Here is a 20,304-nt window from a genome sequence, read left to right on the forward strand (position 1 = left end):
TCTTTATCGAGCTGTCTTTGTCAACCTATCTTTCTCAAGGCCCTGAAAGACTTAAATGCCAGATTATCAGGCTATTTAAACCTGTTCAAGGAAAATGCCCGAAGTAGATGTGAACAAAGCTCTATGATCATGGCTGCGGTGTAACAAAAAATTAAGTCAGAGTGTCCTCGTCAGGTGGCTGTCCGGATGGTACCTCTAGTCAGCCAGCAGATGAGATAAAACCTTAACTGAACTAAGCAAAATCTTGCAGCAGTAAAGATAGTGCACTAACCGAGCCTGGGGTCGGCCACCATGTGCACCTTGGACGAGGGCTACCATAGAAAATCGGGCAAATTGGGATTCGGAGAGGCCACCCGCTATACGTTTCGCTACCTTTTGGTGCCTGTTAATCTGAGTCAGGACAACACACATTCCTTCCTTTTACGGAGGTCTTTAAACTTGCAGCAGCGGTTTATATTTTTTCTCTACTGCCACTACGGAGGCATCTCAGAGGAGGGGGGACTCAGAATCTAAGCACACTGCAGTGTACGAGTATGTACTTTTTATGTTATGCCCGGTAAAAAGAGTGAGGGAGACATGTTACCACCCCGGGGCACTGAAATTTCGATTCTCCTTCTGCCCTGTCTTTTCTTTACCTGTTTTCTTGAGGGCGTTTGAGGGTGGGGACATTCAAAATAATTGTCTTGCATAGGATTTCCCGTAGGTATGAAATGCTTCAGTACGATACAGGACTGGTATGTCTGTTAGTTCGGTACAGAAAAGCCAGAGTTTACTAGAGTGGGAAAGCTGCCGAGATTCTCGCGGATTTATGCTGTAAACTACCTGAGCTTTTGAGGGCGGAAAGTGCTTTTGTGGCGTTGAAAATCCTAGTTATTGTCGAAACTCTACAAACGGAAACGAGTCGTTCTCTTCCTGAGGTCAACGAGGTCTCTAGATTGGCCTTGTTTTACTCTTGTTCTGCCCCGTTAGAAGAACCAAATTAACAAATAAACCAGTCCTGTCTTGTTTTCTTGCAGATTCTGCCTGATTTCCAGGGGAAGCTCAGGACGGATCCCCCCAGTCTTTGCGGTGGAGGACGGCGGTGAAAGGTGCAGCTTTCCAGCATATTCTCGGCTGCATTATCTGCGCAGGAGAGCATACCTCTGCCTAACTCAACGCCAGAATCACCAATTTCGAATCTATCATGTATAAACCTGCGCTCTCGTCTCTCTGGACGACAGTTGCTCTCACCAAGTTCCCTCTTTGTCGTTTGATGCCTGCCGTCGTGGGCCTCCCCCTCACCTCCATCACCCGAAAACGCATACCTGCATTTGGGCCTCCGACGTCCATTCGCCAGGCAAACGACCGCTACCAACTTATCAAACCCCTGTCCCTCGTCATTCTGATATCAATAATTTGGGTCCGTGCAAGTTTTTCGAGCCATTTAAGGCCTTTCTCTACCCTCTGTCTTCTTCCTCTCACGTTATTTGCCAACCACTGCGTCTTTTCAATCAACACATTCACCGCAGAAGAGATCGCGATCATGGCTTACACGCCGCGACATTCCCACTTCGACAACGAAAAAGACCTTGGCCCTGACGATAGCATCTCGGTGGTGTCAACCTCCACAGTTAGCGACAGCCAGCCATGCACCATGAATATAAGGACGCCACCGTCTTCGTCCGCATCCACATCCACGCCGAACCGCAGTAGTAATATCCCATACATCACCCGCAATTCTGCGCCCGGCCCCGGCTCGACTTACATCATAGTCCACAAGTCTGGGGACGTGATAAAGGCACTCACTGTCATCAGGGGACGACTAGGCCTGGTGACTCCTCTTGAACTACTTCCCAACCCGCCCGTTCTTGACGCGGTTCAGGCAAAGACCTTTGCGGGTATTTGCAACTGGCATTGGCACTGCGAAGAGTCAGACGGATGGCTTGGTTTTCGGAACGCAGCGACGGGGTTGTGGCTTAGGTCTTCTTCTATATGCTTCGATGAAGACAAGATGCCCGAGGCGGTTCATTTAGGGGGGATTCTTTCAGACGCGACCGGCTCCACGCTCGGGAATTTAGGGGTAAATGAGCAGTTTTGTGTGAGGAAAGCCGTGGATGACAAAGGATATGTGCTTCTAAAGAGGGTTGATCACAAGAAGACTGTGTATCTTTTGCCGGTCAAGGTGGTGTCGGTTCGGGCGGCCATGGGTCCCGCAGCAATTAACCCAAAGACTGCGGATATGGACAAGCAGCGAATGACTTGGGAATTTGTCGAGGTGGGCCATGAATTTACCCCTGAAACGAGGATAACTTGTCAACCGCTGTGATCAGCTACTAAGACGCATCATGGTATGACATGAAGAGGAAGGACTGACAACTGATCTGGAGGAATCGCAATGCAGATGTTCAGGGCGCACGCCGGGGGGGGGGGAATTGTTAGACATCGACGGACACGCTATTCAATGTCATGGAACCTTGAGCGTATTGCGTCCAAACTACCCGATTATCTGGGCGCAACGGATTGCCCGTGATTCAGGGCGACGAATACAGGAACTTCCTTTCTTGGCCTCTCTCCTGATTCATGAGTTCCGCTCTCCTTATCAGGAACCGGCAAGGACCTGGCAAAGTGCACTCCCTGTTGCTGACAAGCCCATTCGAGTTGCCCAAGAGTCTTCAGAACCTCGGCACCTTCTGTTACAAAGGTACCCCAGTGCATGGCTATTGCTACCGGTGGGTGCGGATTCGGGGTTTTCCCTGGATCTGAGCTCCCACTTGCGTCCTCATTGGTCGTGTCCTTGTCTAGGAGCTTTGTCATGAGCTTAAATACGCGGACCGCATCCCATGGCGGCATGTGTATACCTGCAGTAATACCCACGCTGTGCCGTGGAAAAGGATTGATCCAGTCTGGTAAGGGAACGAAGCTGCGGACGTAGGAGTATGTTGACCCGACTGCTACTGGGAGCAGTAGCAGGTTTGGGGGGCCCAGCCTGTCTCTGATTTCGGCAAAAGCAGGACATGGAGGATATTCGGTATGGTCACTCACCTGAGTGTTCGGCTTTTGTGTGTTCTTTCCCGACGGTGGACTGGGCGGCCAATCCGAGGAACCATGAAACTGATAGCCTGTGTCGCCAGCAAAGAAGATGCGATATATACCTCCAGGACTTTGGCGACGAAGATACCAGCTCGACCAGAGGGTAGAATTTGCATCGACGCCCGCCCTTCCACTGCTGTGTTGAGCCGGTGTGCACCATATCTGGATACTTGGCGTAGCGGAACTCCCCTTGCCTGGAAGTGAGCAAAGGGTAGCTGAATCCCACCAGTCCATCTCCGTCACTCGCTCCTCGGATATACCACAGTCAACGAACCATGTACGGTTTCCCAAAGGTACGAAGAAGCGAACATTTTCCTTGCTGCTCTTCCAGATGGCCATGATGGTGTCGTGATCCAGATGGTCAAAGTGATTGTGACTGATGAAGACGGCGTCGATCGGGGGCAGGTCTTGGACGCGGCATGGGGGTGGATAGGCACGAATGGGTCCTGCTCGCTGACTGGGTGAGCACCGCATCGAGAATATGGGATCAAAGAGACAGCGGATAGGTCGAGACTCTTTGGCGGCATATGGGGGAGGTAACTGAACCAAGACACCCGCGTGGCCCAGCCATGTTACTTTGGCATGTGATGATGTAGAAGAATCGAAAGAGAAATCGGGGGTCTCGATACGCAATAGTCGTGCAGCCTTCGCGCCAGCAGAATCAGGCCAGTCTTTAACATCGTTGAAGAGTGGTCGTTTTCTCTTCTCTGGGAGCTTGTCTGTGACAGGAAAGCTGCGTAGGTGTGAAGCGGCTAGGACGACACATGGGTCTTGATCTTCTCCCCAGCTGAGATGATGCCAGACTTGGAAGCACGTAGGTGTACACCAGCTCGGCCAAGGGTTCCGAAAGCCGGCTACGGTCTTGGTTCCGACATTGCTTGTAGGACATGACCTACCAGGGGATGGGTCCCACGATGGCAGATAGCTCAAATAAGAGGACCTTCCCGAGCTTGGCTTCAATCGTGCTGGAAAGGCTCTTGTGGGGAGGACATGGTGGGGTGGTGCCGTCGATTCCCGCTGGGGATTGCGGTTGACGTGTAGTTGCAGAGGATCCGATGGCGTAGGGTTATCCATCCTGTCCGTACGTTGAATCGAACGGGGCGAGTGGTGTGGTCCATAGGAAGCATTGGAATGTAGAAATATTTCGATATTCAAGCACGAGAGACCGGAATGGAATTAGGCACCCCCAAGCCTGGCAGTAAGCTGTGGTGCGGTGTGGCACAGGGGTGGGTGACGTCACTCGGAGGTTCAGGAAGTACTTGCCTGTCTTGTTTCAAACAAATGGCCCTAATGCCAGCTGGCAAACACCCGAGCATTGGACTTCTCGTTTGCAAACTACAACACCCGATAACAGCTTATCAGCGAGTAAACAAATACGAATTGCGGTACCCGTTCGCGACATCTCATTTTCTCCTCGATACAAACTGGAACCTCATCTCATAACCAGTGCCCCAACTAGACTACTGCTTCTAACAACATGGTACTCTCCCCCGCGTCGGTCACCCTTTACAACCAGAATCAGTTTCCACTGGCCGGCAAGCCCGAGTTGGTGCCCAAGTCCTCCTTGTACTCCTGACCACCGACAACCAGGGGCTGACAATCCTGCAAGACAAACATCATGCGCGCCCACTCAGTCTTGCTCTTGTTGACCCATTGGTGTTGAGTCGCCCGCTGAATCGCAACGTCGCCCCGCTTCATCGGGTGCACCTCCCCGCTGTCAAGCACCATGTCTACCTCGCCCTCCAGCACGATGCCGTAGTCGAGGCTTTGCGTTCGATGCATTCCGCATGCGTAGCCAGGCGCAAAGTCCACGCAGCGAAAAACCGTCCCGCGTGGGTTGACCAGCCCGAGGTTTCCCGACTCCAGCACTCGCGTGTGCTCCGCCACGTCGGCGTCTTTGTTGAGGTTGACTGGGAATTCCGATGTCGTGTAGGCAACGCTGAAGGCGAGTTCACCTTCAGCGTAGGACTTCCACTCGAAATCGTTCTGGCTGTGGACAACCGCCTTTCCATCGGCGTTGTGGCCGGTAATGTAGCGGTGCAACTGAGGAAGGTCAGAGATCTTGCCGTTGTCTTCGGTGCGGTATGAGGAACCCATTTTGCCGATGGAACAAGAAGAGCTCAAGTGGGGAGAAACCAAGCAGTGGTGTTGCTTTTTGGACTGGTGAATATGGCGGCTTGTCAAATTCTGGCCAAGAACAACAAGTCGGGAAAAACGAGGAGGAAGTTTGGAGAAGAGGGAGAGAAGGTTAATCGGAATACGACATCTCAGTCCGCGAACCAGGTCCGGATTCGTTTTGCCTTTTTTCTCTTCTTTTCTTCTATCGGTTTTCAACTTCCCTTGCAGGATACCTTGGTAAGGCGCGACTGCAGGATGCGCTCTGTACACTGCATTGGACAAACTGAGGAACCATGACCGTCAATCAATGGTTTTCCTGGGGAGGAAAGCGGGTTACGTGCGCACCGTTCACGCCCTCCACGTAAAACTGGGCTTTGCGGCCAACCCATGTCAAGCACGTTCCGGTTGAATGCACCGCCCACGTCGCACAACCGACCCGCGTGGACCGCATCCCAAGGGACGGGAAGCGATAAGTCGTACATTCCAGACACACCGCTCAAATCTCACGTGTGGCGGTCCTTGACGGCGCCGCCGCCGTTGCTGTGGACAGTGATACGACGACAATCAACTTAATATCACCATACGGCCGCGTCGAGCGATACCAATCAGTATGGATCTCTTACACCCGACAAAGGGGTTAAGCATGAAGAATCGTGCCAGCTCCCGTCCTTGTATTCCGTTCCTTTGCAGCGATGTGTGTTCACTGACGTGGCAGAATGACCAGATCCGGTCGGCGACCCACCTATCTAGTGTACGGCCCGCGCGGTCTTGGCGACCCGGATCCGGATCCGCAGTTGACGACTTCCGACCGGAATCCGGCCCACATACGATCCTTGTCATCCCCGAATGACCGATAGCCAGGTATCACAAGTAGCATACACCTATACTTATTTTTTTCTTTACCATATATGGGTATAAAGATCATTATGGTGGAATAATATCGGGCATACGGTCTCCGCCGCCGCCTGTCATGCCTTGCAACCCACGTCCCGAATAAGTCTGCCTCCCGAAAACTAGGTCGCTACACGGTCACGTGTACCACGTACTGCGAGGGACATGTCGACAAACTCTGCAGTTAGTGCGTCAGTCATCGATGAATTTGTCTGCGAACAAATGCAATTTACTGCCAGGAGACCACAAGATCATAAGTAGAGGCCCCGGTATCATAAAGGAAGCCGCTTGGAAGGAGGAGAAAATCGCATGATCTAGGACCCACGGGGACTGTCTTGGGGTTGTCATGTAATTTATGAGACAGGAACGCTGATTCAGCTCAATTCAAAACAGTGTTTAAGAGAGTGTCTGGTTGGTTACGACACATTTTCGACCTTTACATTTCAAAAATACCAAAGTTAAATATCAGTACAGCCAGTCTTTCATTCTACAATTCTTAAGCGAAGGGATACCTTCTCGCTTCTTTCCAGTCTGCAAAATCAACACATTCTCGCTCCGTTATACACATGGATGACCTGTACAGGTATTCTGCCAGTATGCAACCTGAAAATATGATCATTCTGAATCGGACTTGGCTGTCTTCTTCCCAGGAGGCGGAGCAGTAAGCTGGGTGATAAGCCTGACAATCTGAACGCCGAAATTGTTAGCGCCGTGCCCTGAATAATGATACTTATCAAATGAGTAAAATGATCGATAGGTAGCTTACCAGCTCGCAATCAGCCTTAAGTGACACCAGCCCCTCATCATTGACAAGCCTCGCGCTGCCCAATTGCATTTTACTTATAGCGCCATTCACCCGCGGACCTGGACCGACCAAATGCGGGCCATGCGTGGCCATGGTAATAGTCGTACTCAGTCGAAGAAACGTGAGACTGGCGAGAGAAAGAAGGATAGACCTTAAAATGTCGGATCGCACCACAGCCGCCGATCTATATGTTCCCGGTCCTCCTCCTCCTCCTCCCTTCAATCCGGTGCAAGCGGCACCACTGAAACCGAGAACGCAATTAAAGAGGGATTCTAGCTGGAGTCGTTGGACGTTGACTAGTTGGTGATAGGCGCTCCATTGTGCTGGACCGGAGGATATGGATAGTGTTTCGTTCATCACTTCGTCTATTAGTTTGGTGGAACAGACGGGGAGGCTGAATTGGCATAGCACGCTTTCCGCATCGTTGACGAGCTTGGCGTGGAGATGGCCGGATCCGTTAGGGTCTGTGGATTCTTTGGGTTTGGGCGTCATCTTGAATGGGGCAGGAGGTACTGTTTGAGGAAGTGGAAGATTTTTCTGAGAGAAGATCGCGGCGGAGCCGAAAGAGAACTGGTAAGTAGTGCTGATTTTCTCTCTCGCCTCGGACATTGAAATGCAGTAGAGGTGGATCTATAAGGTGGAAAGGTAAAGAGAAGTCGTAGCTAGTATTGAGTGTAGGAGACTCAACTGGGTTGGTGGTGTAGGCACGGTTAGTGCTTTATACGTCGAGGGTAGCGGTGTGGATAGTGGGTGAAGCATAGGTATGTGTTGTGAACCCTAAGATGGCCGTGGTATTCTCCTGCTGGCGACCTCCTGAGTTCTGAACGAGGCCTCTGCTTCTTCCTCGTAGGCCTTCTCACAAGCCTACATTTCAGTCGATCGGCGATGGGGGCTTTGCAAGCCTTCGCTTCTGAGTTCTATTTCGATACATGGCCACCTTTTGAACGGCCTGCATTGGCGGCACTGCCCATCAAAGGTAGTAGGCGTCAAAGAAGACTCGGTGTCGCCAATGTCTGCCAAGCCAGGGGGTATGGTTTTGGATGTTGGTATTCGAAGAGATAAGGCAACTTGAAGGCATTGGGAGGATCGTCTCGATTGGATCGATGCCTGTGGAAAGAATAATCCAGGGGAGTGTTCCAGCCTTGTAGTATGGAATATGTCAAGGTACAGCAACGGGTTGTAGATGATCATTGTCTGCTTCCAATTCTGGCTAGCGAGGGTGTTATTATTAGTCAGCTGCGCTGGTGCGACACTTTCCGCGCTTGCTATTGGTTACCGACCACCTCCCGGCCTGTACCTCCGGCCTACAAGTACTAGCTCCGGGCTTCCGGGCTCTGGGAACCCGACCCAACCAGCCGGCCGGGCTTAGCCACTATTATTAGGTACGTTTTGGGAATCTGCCTTACCCTTCAGTGTTACAATGATGATTTCGGTGGAATAGCAAGTTGCTTTCTCGCCAATTTCCATGATTTCTACTCAAAAGGGTTTCAGCAAATGCTCGTGGTTTCGAAAACTCGGGAAATTGCACGGTGAGCAGATAAAGGTGTGTTCTTGTCTATTGCTCCAAATAATCTTCCAAGTATCTGTCCAGAAGTTTCATAATACCCCCCTTGCTAAGAATCCCACACACGAATGTCCTCCGAGCCGAGCAGAAATGCTAAAGTGCCATGGCCATCGCCTCCATAGTGCCTATTGGGATTATTTCGGGGTAGGGGATTCGGTGAGCTTGGTGATGAGCTTGAGAATCTGCGTTATGTGCTGGTAAGTAATTCTGACTACCGTAGTGAGATAGCGAATGAACCATGTGTTGAAAGGGAGACTTGCGAGCGCACAATCAGCTTTGAGGGAAGCAATGCCTTCGTTCGAAACCAGCTGCGCCGCCAGTTCTTTCTTTCCGTTATATTCGAAGGACTTTTTTCCATAGGTTCCCATGGTAACGATCGTACTTGTCCTCACAAACATCAGGCTAGCCAGTGACATGAGTATTTGTCTGAGTATTTCGATACGCGTGCCGCACCATATCCTCTGAGGCTGCCATCCACTGCAGGCATTTTCGTCGATACTCTGTATTATCTCAAACATCTTCTCCAGTTGTAGGCGTTGTACATTGGTTATCTGATGGTAGGTACTCCACTCCGCCGGAGCAGTGTCTGGCCACAGTTGCTGACTGGTCATTTTGTTCAGTAGGTTGGCAGACATGACAGGAGTACTGAACTGGCGCATAATCTTTTCTGCGTCATCGACGAACTTAGCATAAATTTGACCAGGTCCGCCTTCCTCATTCGTCTCAGAGGCCATGTTGATGGACGGCTAGAGGGAATGTAGCTGAGTGCTTGAGAACGGGGGCAAGAAAAGGCAGATTCGTTGCTCGAAAAGGTTGTTGTGTTCATCAGATGGTGAGTTTAGAAGGACGATGAGAGCTGAGGGGGGGGATACTTATACGCGGGTAATGGGGGTTTTAACAGCAACGGAAAATGTTTTCGGTTTTCAAGACTGTTACTCATTCGTTATCGATGCCATCTTAGTCTTCGTTGCTGTTGCGTGGCCATGCTTCTGTTTGGAGCTCCTGGCCGTCGGGTTGCTCTGCAGTCATCCTTCCGAGTCGGCCGTGTGGTCTCGATGTCCCTTCGTTCCCGCATTACAAACGAACACTCTGGGGTGATTGGTCGATGATGGGCCTCACGCGTAGGCACTAATTCATTTTCCCATGTCGAGCTTGCACATCAGGAATTGAGAAAATATGATCATGAAAAAGAGAAGCCAAAAGGACGCGGTAAAAAGACAGAGAAACAAGAGACATAATGGAGGAGGAAAGCTAAAAAGGAGCAAGACGAAGAAAACATGAGAAAAAAAAGGAAGGGAGGAAGAGGAGGAGGGAAGAAAAGGGGAGAAAAAGGGAGAACAAACGAGAGAGTCGAGCCATCAACAAGGATGACACGAGGTACGAAAACGGAAAAGAGTATCATGGAGAGTCTCGCACATCGTTTTGACATCAATTCATTCCTTGTCATTAGTCATTGCCAACCCGCTATGTCCTCAAAAAAAAAAAAGGCTTATCCAAACATCATGACCCAACAACGCCTTGCCAACAGCCTATCCACCCATAATCTTACAACCTCCCATATGCATAAGTTTGTACAAGAATCATATCGCTGCCCTTCATTTTACCCATTTCTCCCAACCATAAAAGCCTAAACCCTATGGTTAACAACCTTCTCTTCCCTCTCCTCGTGGGGGTGCATCTCCTTGCTTCCATTCGTGATTTCAAGACCATCCGACCCCTTCTCAGGATGGTGGAAGTACTCATCATCACGCTGCATGCGTGTGATGTAGCCAGGCGGCATCCACTTGTGCGAGTTCCACGGCTTGATGCCCGGCTCGCTGTACATGAGGTCGACGTTTTCGAGGGACAAGCTGGTGGACTCGTACAGGAAGAACCAGACCAGGAGTGCGCCCATGATGTTGGTGGCTACAAAGACGTAGCCGTAGGCATAGCCGATGCCATCGGTGGCGAGGGGAGTGAGGAAGGAGATCATGACTGTGGGGATATTTGTTAGTTTTGTTAATGCATGAGGAAAGGGGGAAAAAATGGTGAACTTACAGTTTCCAAGCCAGTTACCAGCCGTGGCAAGCGAAGCCTGCTTGGCACGGGTGCGCAGAGGGAAACTCTCGCCGATGACGACCCAAGCAATGGGACCCCAGGTGCAAGCGAAAGAAGCGATGAAGAGTGCCGCCGAGACGATCATGACAATACCCGACGTCTTGTTTTGGTCGGGTTCGAGAGCGGTGCCCATGGAAGCGAACACGGCGAGCCAAGACGCCTGCCAGATAGCACCGATGAACAGCGGCCATCTGCGTCCGAAACGCTCGACGACCCAGAGACCGAACAGCGTCGAGAAGACGTTGACAGCGCCGAGGATGAGCTGTGTCTGAATGGGGTCCTTGATACCCGCCGACTGGAAGATAGTGGCGCCATAGTAGAAGAAGTAGTTGACGCCAGTCCACTGCTGCAAGAAGTGAATGCCGATACCCAGGAATGTGCGGTACACCTGCTTGGGAACACCGTTCTTGTTGGGGATGAAACACTCCTTCCAAGTTCCCACGGCCGCAGTCCTCTCTTTCTCCAAAACTTCCCGCATCTCCTTCATATCATCCTCCACCAGCTCATTGTGCGGGTCATGCTTCAGGCCTCTCAGTCTCGCCATCGACATGCGGGCTCCCTCCCAATCCTCCTTGGACGCCAACCATCTCGGGCTTTCGGGGACCAACAGCACTCCCACACCAAGCGGAAGCGAGAAAAAGATACCCAAACCAATGACGATACGCCAGGAAGCGTCCTGTTCTTGGATCTCGCGCACGCCGTAGTTGACAATGTTGGCGATCAGGATACCAAAGGTAATGAGCAGTTGGTAAGAGGCGACGACGGCACCACGGATTTCTCTAGGGGAGCACTCGGATTGGAACATGGGCACACCGACGGAGAGGGTACCGACGCCTAGACCGGCGACGAAGCGGCCCATCATCATGTGTACCCAGGAGTGCATGGCGGTGATCTGGATGACGTTGCCGATGATGAAGAGGCCGACGCCGAATGTAAGGGACTTGCGGCGGCCCCACCAGGTGGCGGTGCTGTAGAGAAGTGGTGGTTAGTATTGTTGGTGTCTAGGTTGAGTGTGTTGGGGAGAGGGAGAGTGAGAAAAGGGGAGAGCTTACTATGATGAAGTCAAAGAACCGAGAAGTGTACCGATACTCATAAGAGATACTAGTAGTGACTGGATGATGGACTCGAATTCCTTTGATCCATCTGGTTTGGTGATCTGGCCAAATCTGTTCTTGAAGTCACTGAATAGAAGCATGCCCGAGATCTGACCGGTGTCATAGCCGAATAGGAAGCCTCCTATCGCGGTGACGGCACCGAGAAGGATGGCTTCGACGCCAATGTCGGCGCCATTGATCTTGATTGACCTGGTGAGCGATGGGTGTCAGTAGCTGTCTAGAAGAATCTCCTCCTGGTCTCTGGAAGTGAGCTTACTTTTTCCCCAGAACCATGATGGGCCCTCCTGAATAGGATTGATGGGGGGAATGGTATATTCAGTGATGGATGAATCAACTCAGTGAAAATCAAAAGTAAAGATTTATCCAAACAATTCCCATGTAAGGAAAAGAAAGTGTAAAGCTAAATGGAGTGAAACAGTCATAAGGATTTATCATGCGGGTTCCAGATCGACTTTATGAAGAACTTTCCTTCGAGGGACCTGACTTCTGGAAACCTGCCATCGTCATATCCACTTTGCCCAGGTCGTTCGTTGTCTCCCCAATCGTAGTGTACATACGTGTCGATCCACCGGTCCCATGGGGAAGAGACCCGCTCACAAATCATGGGGATGGAGAAATACCATGGGGTTTCTCTGGGGAAACGGGGTGGCGAGGTCGGGGCACTGTGAGGGGACTGGGAGAATGGACTGGAGAGACTGGAGAAACTGGGGCATGGAGTCTTGGGGGGATCCAGAAAAGGACCGTTTACACTACAAGCGACCCTGTTCATGCCTGTCGAGCCTGTCCTGCACTTGGACTGGTTTGGGCCTGTGTCATGTTTTGACGCTTGGCATAAGTTGGCGCGCTCAGAAGAGTTTCTTGGAAGGTTGATCAATCCTTATGATGTCACAATCGGTCCTATACATCCTTGTCAGAACAAAGCCTCCATCAACTAGGGAGGCTTTGTTTCCTCTTTCGGGATGGTCTTACTATACTGTGTGAGATTCCGTCAGCCGGCCGGGCTGTTGTCCGCCCAGTGTTGATTCCTCACTGGGGATGATCTTACCAGCTACACTGTGTGGCATGCCGTTGCCGGCTGGGCGCTTGTCCGCTCAAGCTCTTTCTTTCTTTCTTTGAGCCGCCAAGGCTATGGTTTGTGCCATATGCGATATGTATGAGGACCTCTAATACCCCAGGTTTTCCTTTGTTGAAGAGAAAACCCCGAGAAAAACATGAAGATTGGAATGGCTCGTGCTTCTGTCTTCATTCCCATGCGGCACGGCGTCTGGGGGCGTCCAGCCGCCATGCAATTAAGCTTGCCAAGACCATTGGCTGTGACGTAACATGGCGCTGTCTTTAGTTTGCGGAATCCGGAGAACTATTCCTCTGACTTCTTGGCTTCTGACATTGTAGACCGGTTGGTTGTCCAAGTGATCAGTCCATTTCGGTCGGTGAGGGAAAAGAAAAGAAGAAGAAGAATACGAGAAAACGTATTGAGCTCGAAGCATCTCGGATGGTTTTGTGGTCACGCAACCTACTCGCGTCACCGATGCTCGTGACTGTAAAGGTTTGCGGCGGCGTGCCGAATCTCGCGATGGAATCCGAGCCGACCTGTTTGTCGGCCTGATGTCGGCCTTGACAAGGCTCCGAGCGGGACTACGTACCTTAGCACGACTCGTTGGGAGTCGATTGCTTTTTTCTTCTTTCTACGTGTCGGTGCGTGTTGCTCTCTGGCTGGCCGGTGAGCATGCTTTCTCCAATTTTACCAATGCTCCCCCAGCCTGGCCTTCTTCCCCAATCCCCCGCTTTTACCCCTTATTTTCTCCGCATGGATTTTCCTGGGGAAGAGCCATTGGCCTGAAACCCCATCAACACAAGTTGGGGGGTAGCATTGGCAGGTGGAACTGATGGACCACGTGCCTCAGGAAAGGCCCGAATGTCCAACTTGGATAATCGGGCGCCATGGGCCAAAATGGTAGTCTGCCGAGTTCGCCGAAAGTCGGGCTCGAAGATCCAAAGCTAGCCCACGGAGCAAACACCAGAACTGACGACTCGGTCCCCAGAATACAGTGTATCATGAGCCGTCAGGCTGTGTTTGGGCGCGGTACCTGATACTGTTGGGGTAAGACTATCTGACCGTGCAGGGTAAGCCCTGGTCTGCACAGTAAGTGTATTGTAACAGTAAGGCACGCCAACCCCCACATACCAGCCATCTTACACTTCTGTGTTGTGTTCGTGATGCTTGGCATGATACCCAGGGGCAGTAATCGTGGGCGTCGAGTAGGTATTAAAGGGCATCTGTACGCTGGGGATCCGAATCTTCTGTGCTTTCTCACTACGTATAAACAGGAAACTATGGTCTTTGAGCAGTATGGCAGTTATAAGCATTCGTAGCAAGAGCTTTCAACCACTTCTAGCCCTCTGATCAGTCAGACCGTCTCCTGACATCGGTTTCAGGTAATGGACTAGAGCAACTTGCCACAGTACTTGTAAAAAAAAAAAAAATTCAGGAACGCAACACGAGCGCACCAAGGATCCTTAGCCTCAACCCGGATATCTCGGCAGAGGGTCCATCTAGTGTAGGTTGTTTGCGGCTAGGTCATGGTGTTGAATGAATGGAAGTTGTGCAACTAGCCAAAAAAAAAAAAAAAAAAAAAAAAAAAAAAAAAAGTTGAGATGATGCGTCATCGTTGGCCAGCGATGTCGTTCAGGGTCGAGCCTACTATAGCTCCGCTGTAGGCCAGGCCTTATAATTGCTAGAACGGAGCCACCTCTTCAACACATGGCAGCTTACGCTGCCCGGCTAGCTCAATCGGTAGAGCGTGAGACTCTTAATCTCAAGGTTGTGGGTTCGACCCCCACGTCGGGCTCAATTCCCGACGTTTCCATACGTCCTCTCTTTTTGCGATTTGTCCACTTCCATTTTTGTGGTTCGTGGTTTCTTTTTTCCTTTTTCTTTTTGCTGTTTGATCTCCTTACGCTCCTGCCTTGTGGTACTCTTTCTTCATATAAACAATGCATCGACACTTCCTGCTTGATACCTTCAAAATGACAATGTGGTTTTCCAATGTACTATCAGTGGTAAGAAGACCCCGAGTGATAGAGAAGCGCAGCTGCGGTGTAGATGACTTCCGTACGTCCGAGCCGGTTGTCTTACTTAGTACGCGGACTCTCTCTCCATCGAGATGTTAGAAACACCGCAAGCTTCATCGTAGAGTTCTTGCACAAGAAGAAGATGAATGTTAGGAAATACAGAAAGAAATCCTCCAGCACAAGCATTCGCCCAGTTCACAACCCATCGCCTGAGGCTCTTCTGCCTGACAGCGACACAGCATGACATACTACCATCTCAAACACCAATCCTCCCTTTTCACCGGACTTCTCTCCATCCTACTCTTCACATCCTCATGTCTGTCCGAATCCGAAAACCACTACGCTCATCTCCCGTTGCTGAACCACATAATAACCCAATTCCCCTCCCCAACCTGGCTAGAAAACATCATCGTCCGTTCCAACGGGGACCTCCTCCTCACTGAATTTGCTCCCACCGCCAGCCTTTACCTCGTGTCCAATCCCAACACGAACCCGAACCAGTACCCATTTCTTCCTAACCGTTCGATGAGCGGATGGAAAACCATCCACACATTCGACTCCGTCCAAGGACTCGCTGGCATCGCTGAGCCAGCTGAGGATTTATTTGTCGTAGTGGGTGGAAATATTACTCTCGGGGGCAATGGGACTAGCAACAATGCGAGTGGGAATGGCTCTCCGTTCTTTGCATGGACTATTGACTTCCGATACAACACCACTTTCCACGGTATCACTGACGGACAAGAGACCAAGCAAAATATCAACATCACCCAAATAGCCCAACTCACCTCGGCACTCCTCCCCAACGGCGTGGCGTCCATACCCGGCAACCCGGATGCTGTACTCATAGCCGATTCCTTCGCTGGCCTAGTCTGGCGTCTTGACATCCAAACTGGGCTTCACAAAGTCGCCGTCAAGGTACCGGAAATGAGTGCACCAACTAATTCCTCCGGCGGCGTGGTGGGCATAAACGGCATCAAAATGCACCTGGGCTACTTGTACTGGACAAATAGCGCAACCGTCAAAATCTACAGAGTCAAGCTTGATCGGGACGGCTACCACGAAGGGAACGGGACAGCAGCTGTCGAGACTGTAGCGGATTTGAGCCCCCAAGCGACGTTTCTAGATGACTTCGCCATTGATGACGACGGAGTGATCTGGGTAGTGACAAATTCAGACAACACGTTGCTTGCTGTCAAAGAAGGGAAGAAGGCGGTGCTGGTTGGCGGTGGAAAGACGGAGTTGACATTTTCTGGGGACACGGCTGCTGCGTTTGGGAGAGACCATAGAAGCCGGAAGACGCTTTATGTGACTACGTGTGGTGGGTTGCGGGCGCCAGTTAATGGGACGGTCACGGAGGGGGGCAAGGTGGTTGCTGTTGATACTAGTGGTTTTCGGTTGTGATGAGGTAAGAACTGGATATAATTTCCTGTAATAAGTATGTTAGGTGAAAAGAAAAAGATACGCCTAAGCAAAAGCCACCTTGATAACCTCAATGTGGTTATTGTTCGTAAAAGACAGAACCAATGTCTGTCCAGTCGGATCCAGGTAGGGGTGTTGAACACCGGCATAGACTAATCCGCCGTCGATAGGTTCGCTCTTGTATACCTGGACATCCGGAGTCCATGGTCCTTCCAGAGCCTGGGCTGTTCGCAGGTACACAGCACCATCGCCTAGAGAAGGTCTCTTCATTAGATATGACACGGACAACGTCAAAGGAAGAGAGCGTCGAAATTAAAGACTCACCAAAAGCAGACAAATGAACCAGCACATAACACTGGTAGTACTCATTCCACGCAACCTGACCTTGACCGACCGCCCACCAGACCGCCGTCCCAGCATCAAACTTCGTAAGAACCTCTGACTTCCAGCCCTGCTGACGACCCCAGAAATACTCGTACTTGGCCAGATCGAACGCATCTTCTGCTTTGACCCGGGCAAGGTAGGCGTAACTGGAGTGAGGCCATCCAGTAATCGAGTTCGGGGGGCCGCCCCAGATGTATATGTACTCAGAGCGTTCATCGCGGTAGGCACATTGGTCGCCGTATTTGGCGGTGGTGTTTGAATTCCACCAGAACCCCTTGTTGCCGAAGCGCTGGGTGACCGTGGGAGTGTTATTGATGACTTCGACCTTGGCGACACCAGCGCCTAGGAGGCCGCCGGTTTCGTTGACATTCTGTCTTCTTCATTAGCGGATCATCACACGTAAAGTAACTGTGCGGAAGGTTCACCTACCACAAGGTAGTAAAGCGCAGCGGTCGCGGCCTCGGCATCAGTCTCGCAAAAACTCGTGCCACCGAAACCGTATTGGTTCGTTTCACCCCATGCCTCGTTGAAAGGGATCAGCTGTTTTTGATGCGGGACAGGATAATCATCGTTCAGGTTCAGATCCACCACGGTCAAAGGGTCATTCGTCAATAGGGAGACTGAATCTCGGACCATGCCATGGAAACCGGGAGTATCCTCAAGGAAGTTGGTGACCCCAGGCGCACACCACATGGTGTCGCCGAAAACGGCATACCACTTTCCAGCAATTTTCCCAGTGAAGCCGAGATCGCGATGACTGGCGCTATTATTGGCGACCTGGAAGCCGAGTCTCTCGACATTGCGGACATGGAGGGGGGATTCGCCCTCGGGTTTAGTATTATCGACATCAAGATCGAGACGGTAAGACGGATGCTGATGGCGCCCGTGCGGACTGCCGGCGGAACGGGCTAACCAACATTGTGCCGGGCGTGTTAGCAAGATCAATGTGGTGACAAAGACCAGAAAAATGTGTTGTAAACTATGAACGCGCATCTGAGTTATATTGGTGTCACTGATGTCGAAAAGGCGAGTTGACTACTGTAGTATGTAACATGGATAATGGTGGTGTGTCAATCTTCAAAACCATTGCCTGGCTTGGGCAGAAGAGGATTTGGATACTGATATGGTTCATGGTCATACCATCCACGAGGGCGGGGCTTGCTTCCAAAGCTAACAAATGAAGCAACGAGGATGTTGGATGGGCAAGAGATAGCTAAGGTAGGTAAGGAAAGACGTGTAAGTAAGAGGTGACACTGAGCGGGTGACGACAGACACTAAAGCGGCAGCCAGGAACATGAAACGGAACGAACTTTGGAAATGAAACCAAAAGGTGCCGAAGAAGGAAATTGAGGAATGGGAGGAACGAAACTGAAGAGATAAGAAACGAACTTGACGATGTTCAAGTGGACGATATCGAAATCATGAAATATGTACCTTCATTACTTTGCATCCCACTTTCATACTCCTCTGATCGAGGGGGATGTTCAGGAGTGTTTAAAGACCTGTCGTTGGCGCCTTGATCCCCCTGGAGGACCTTTTGTGATTCGTCCCTGACTTTGCGGAAGAAGCTTCGCATTGCGATTCGGATTGAAGACGATGATAATATATGCCTCTAGTCAAACAAACTCAATCCAGCGTCGAGTAGAAACAGCAAACTCGAATTGACAAGAAACGGGTGCTTGATAACAAGTTACACGACTTTATTCTTCTTGTAACATGGAAGTCTTGCCTTGATCTTTTGAACCCGTTTGATCAACTTTGATCATTGGTCCGTGATATGGAGGGGGAAGTGTGGAAGTCAAATTGGCGATGTTCAAATTGTCAAAGCAGACCGAGGTCTTGAGAAGTGGGATCTTCAATAATTTGAACAAGATTCTCTCCGCAACAACCCCGCCATTCTCCACGGTCGGGTACGGCTGCACAATGCACGAAGGAGGTTGCTGAGGCATGTGCAAGTCAACCTCCAAGGGGAAACTTGGAAGCTGTTGCGGGGGTGGAGGAGATAAGAGTAGGAATGTAGGTAGAGGTACGTACCTGAAAGGTCCACCTTCCTTTTTGCAACCCGGACCTTTTAAATCAAACGCTTATCAGCTTATCGGAAACAACCGCCCCAGCTCAAAGCAATGAACTCCCGAGATAAGTCAACACAACACTGCTACCTTCCCCTCACCACATCACAAATCACACTCGTAACAGTCCGTATATTAAATCTTGGAGGCCTTGAGAGAGTTGACAACCAGCAAGTAATCCATCAAGAAACATACCCGCAACAATGGAATACAAGCCCCAACCCTCCTCCCCTACCCGCGTCCAAGTTCAACCGCGTCTAATCATCCATGGCGGCGCCGGCAACATCACCCCCGCCAGCCTCGGCCCGGAGCGCTACGTCGCCTACCGCTCCTCCCTCCTGACCATCATCTCCAAGGCGCACACCTACCTGACCACGCCCACCCAGTCCAATTACAATTCCCCTTCCAATTCCTCAAAACTCCCATCAGCCCTCGAAGCCGCCACCTACGCCGTCACCCTTCTCGAAGACAACCCCCTCTTCAACAGCGGCCACGGCGCCGTCTTTACCCGCGATGGCATCAATGAGCTCGAGGCTTCCGTCATGGTCAGCCGGGGTCAGGCTAAGCGGGGTGTGGGAGTGACCGGGTTGCGCCACGTTCGAAATCCGATTCTTCTGGCAAGGAAGGTTTTGGAACACGGGAGGGACGATCTTCTGGGTCGCGGAAAGAAGCTTGATAATAATAATGGGGATGGGGAGCCTGATGTCCCTTCGGCACAAGGCCATACGCTGATTCATGGCCCAACGGCGGAAAAGTTGGCGAGGCAGTATGGCTTGGAGATGGTGGATCCTAGTTACTTCTTTACGCAGAAGCGGTGGGACGAGCACGTTCGGGCGTTGGAAAGGGAGAAGAGGGAGCAGCAGGATATGCTTGGCACTGGCGCTGCTAGTGGCGTTTCAGCGACCTGGAGTAAGGACGAGTATCTCCCGCAGGGAACGGTCGGTGCGGTGGCGCTGGATGTCGAGGGCGTGATTTGCGTGGCGACGAGCACAGGCGGCATGACGAACAAGTTGACGGGCAGAATTGGTGATACGCCTGTTGTCGGGGCTGGGTTCTGGGCTGAGGAGTGGACGGAGGATGGTGATCCTACTTCTCCTCATAAGAACGGATCGCGGAATCCGTTGTGTAGCCCGGGAGCAGCAGTGGTTTTGTCGGATGCGCTCAAGGGACTCATCGCTGATTGTCTGCCTTCGCCTTCTCTGTATACCCCCACTCTTCAAGACTCGTCTGGCGGGTTGACCACCACCCGGTCGATCGGTGTTTCTGGAACTGGCAATGGTGATTCATTTTTCCGCATTGCTGCCGCGAGAACTGTGGGCGCCATTGCCCGGTATTCTAGCCTTCCTTCCGTCGTGGCCCTGACCAAGGTTGCTGGGCCGTCCGGAGAGCTTCAGAAGAGCGCCGATGATCGATGGGGCAAAACTGGCGAAGGCGAAGGTGGCATTATCGGACTGGAGTTGGTGGTTGTGCGGGACGCAAATGGTAATGTCGTCGAGACACGGTCCGACATCCTTCAGAACTATAACTGCGGTGGCATGTTTCGGGCTTGGATAGACGAGGAAGGTGTCGCGTATGCTCGCATCTTTCGAAAGGATCAGGATATCTCCAGTTCGTATGTCGGCGAAGGTAGACCCGAAGATCCGCGGTTTTGGAGTGGCGAAAAGATCTAGTAGATTAGTTACATGGTTCCCTTCTGTTTTG

At 51.3% G+C, this 20,304-nt stretch overlaps 9 protein-coding genes across 9 annotated transcripts; 3 read left to right on the forward strand and 6 right to left on the reverse strand.

Annotated features, from left to right (window-relative positions):
* Positions 1-1,507: 1,507 nt before the first annotated feature.
* On the forward strand, positions 1,508-2,305 carry NEUTE1DRAFT_148614 (uncharacterized protein; the record flags this gene model as incomplete). The annotated part of the gene is made up of 1 exon (XM_009855896.1): positions 1,508-2,305. One exon carries the CDS (start codon positions 1,523-1,525, stop codon positions 2,303-2,305), a length of 783 nt encoding a protein of 260 aa, XP_009854198.1.
* Positions 2,306-2,405: 100 nt separating this feature from the next.
* NEUTE1DRAFT_148615 (uncharacterized protein) lies at positions 2,406-4,143 on the reverse strand (the record flags this gene model as incomplete). The annotated part of the gene is made up of 1 exon (XM_009855897.1): positions 2,406-4,143. One exon carries the CDS (start codon positions 4,141-4,143, stop codon positions 2,482-2,484), a length of 1,662 nt encoding a protein of 553 aa, XP_009854199.1.
* A 444-nt stretch (positions 4,144-4,587) lies between these two features.
* Positions 4,588-5,166, reverse strand: NEUTE1DRAFT_49141 (uncharacterized protein; the record flags this gene model as incomplete). The annotated part of the gene is made up of 1 exon (XM_009855548.1): positions 4,588-5,166. One exon carries the CDS (start codon positions 5,164-5,166, stop codon positions 4,588-4,590), a length of 579 nt encoding a protein of 192 aa, XP_009853850.1.
* Positions 5,167-6,693: 1,527 nt separating this feature from the next.
* Positions 6,694-7,375, reverse strand: NEUTE1DRAFT_103681 (uncharacterized protein; the record flags this gene model as incomplete). The annotated part of the gene is made up of 2 exons (XM_009855898.1): positions 6,694-6,765; positions 6,845-7,375. The coding sequence occupies 2 exons, from the start codon at positions 7,373-7,375 to the stop codon at positions 6,694-6,696; spliced, it is 603 nt and encodes a 200-aa protein (XP_009854200.1).
* A 1,206-nt stretch (positions 7,376-8,581) lies between these two features.
* NEUTE1DRAFT_103682 (uncharacterized protein) lies at positions 8,582-9,181 on the reverse strand (the record flags this gene model as incomplete). The annotated part of the gene is made up of 3 exons (XM_009855899.1): positions 8,582-8,629; positions 8,708-8,834; positions 8,901-9,181. The coding sequence occupies 3 exons, from the start codon at positions 9,179-9,181 to the stop codon at positions 8,582-8,584; spliced, it is 456 nt and encodes a 151-aa protein (XP_009854201.1).
* Positions 9,182-9,935: 754 nt separating this feature from the next.
* Positions 9,936-12,263, reverse strand: NEUTE1DRAFT_87389 (uncharacterized protein; the record flags this gene model as incomplete). The annotated part of the gene is made up of 4 exons (XM_009855900.1): positions 9,936-10,421; positions 10,485-11,512; positions 11,597-11,848; positions 12,217-12,263. The coding sequence occupies 4 exons, from the start codon at positions 12,261-12,263 to the stop codon at positions 10,075-10,077; spliced, it is 1,674 nt and encodes a 557-aa protein (XP_009854202.1).
* A 2,993-nt stretch (positions 12,264-15,256) lies between these two features.
* On the forward strand, positions 15,257-16,132 carry NEUTE1DRAFT_48806 (uncharacterized protein; the record flags this gene model as incomplete). Its single annotated transcript, XM_009855527.1, has 1 exon — positions 15,257-16,132. One exon carries the CDS (start codon positions 15,257-15,259, stop codon positions 16,130-16,132), a length of 876 nt encoding a protein of 291 aa, XP_009853829.1.
* Positions 16,133-16,195: 63 nt separating this feature from the next.
* On the reverse strand, positions 16,196-17,227 carry NEUTE1DRAFT_87391 (uncharacterized protein; the record flags this gene model as incomplete). Its single annotated transcript, XM_009855901.1, has 3 exons — positions 16,196-16,401; positions 16,475-16,904; positions 16,964-17,227. 3 exons carry the CDS (start codon positions 17,225-17,227, stop codon positions 16,196-16,198), a joined length of 900 nt encoding a protein of 299 aa, XP_009854203.1.
* A 1,503-nt stretch (positions 17,228-18,730) lies between these two features.
* Positions 18,731-20,304, forward strand: NEUTE1DRAFT_148619 (uncharacterized protein; the record flags this gene model as incomplete). The annotated part of the gene is made up of 1 exon (XM_009855902.1): positions 18,731-20,304. One exon carries the CDS (start codon positions 18,807-18,809, stop codon positions 20,271-20,273), a length of 1,467 nt encoding a protein of 488 aa, XP_009854204.1.

The sequence above is a fragment of the Neurospora tetrasperma genome, assembly GCF_000213175.1.
Source record: "Neurospora tetrasperma FGSC 2508 unplaced genomic scaffold NEUTE1scaffold_6, whole genome shotgun sequence".
Taxonomy (NCBI): Eukaryota; Fungi; Ascomycota; class Sordariomycetes; order Sordariales; family Sordariaceae; genus Neurospora; species Neurospora tetrasperma.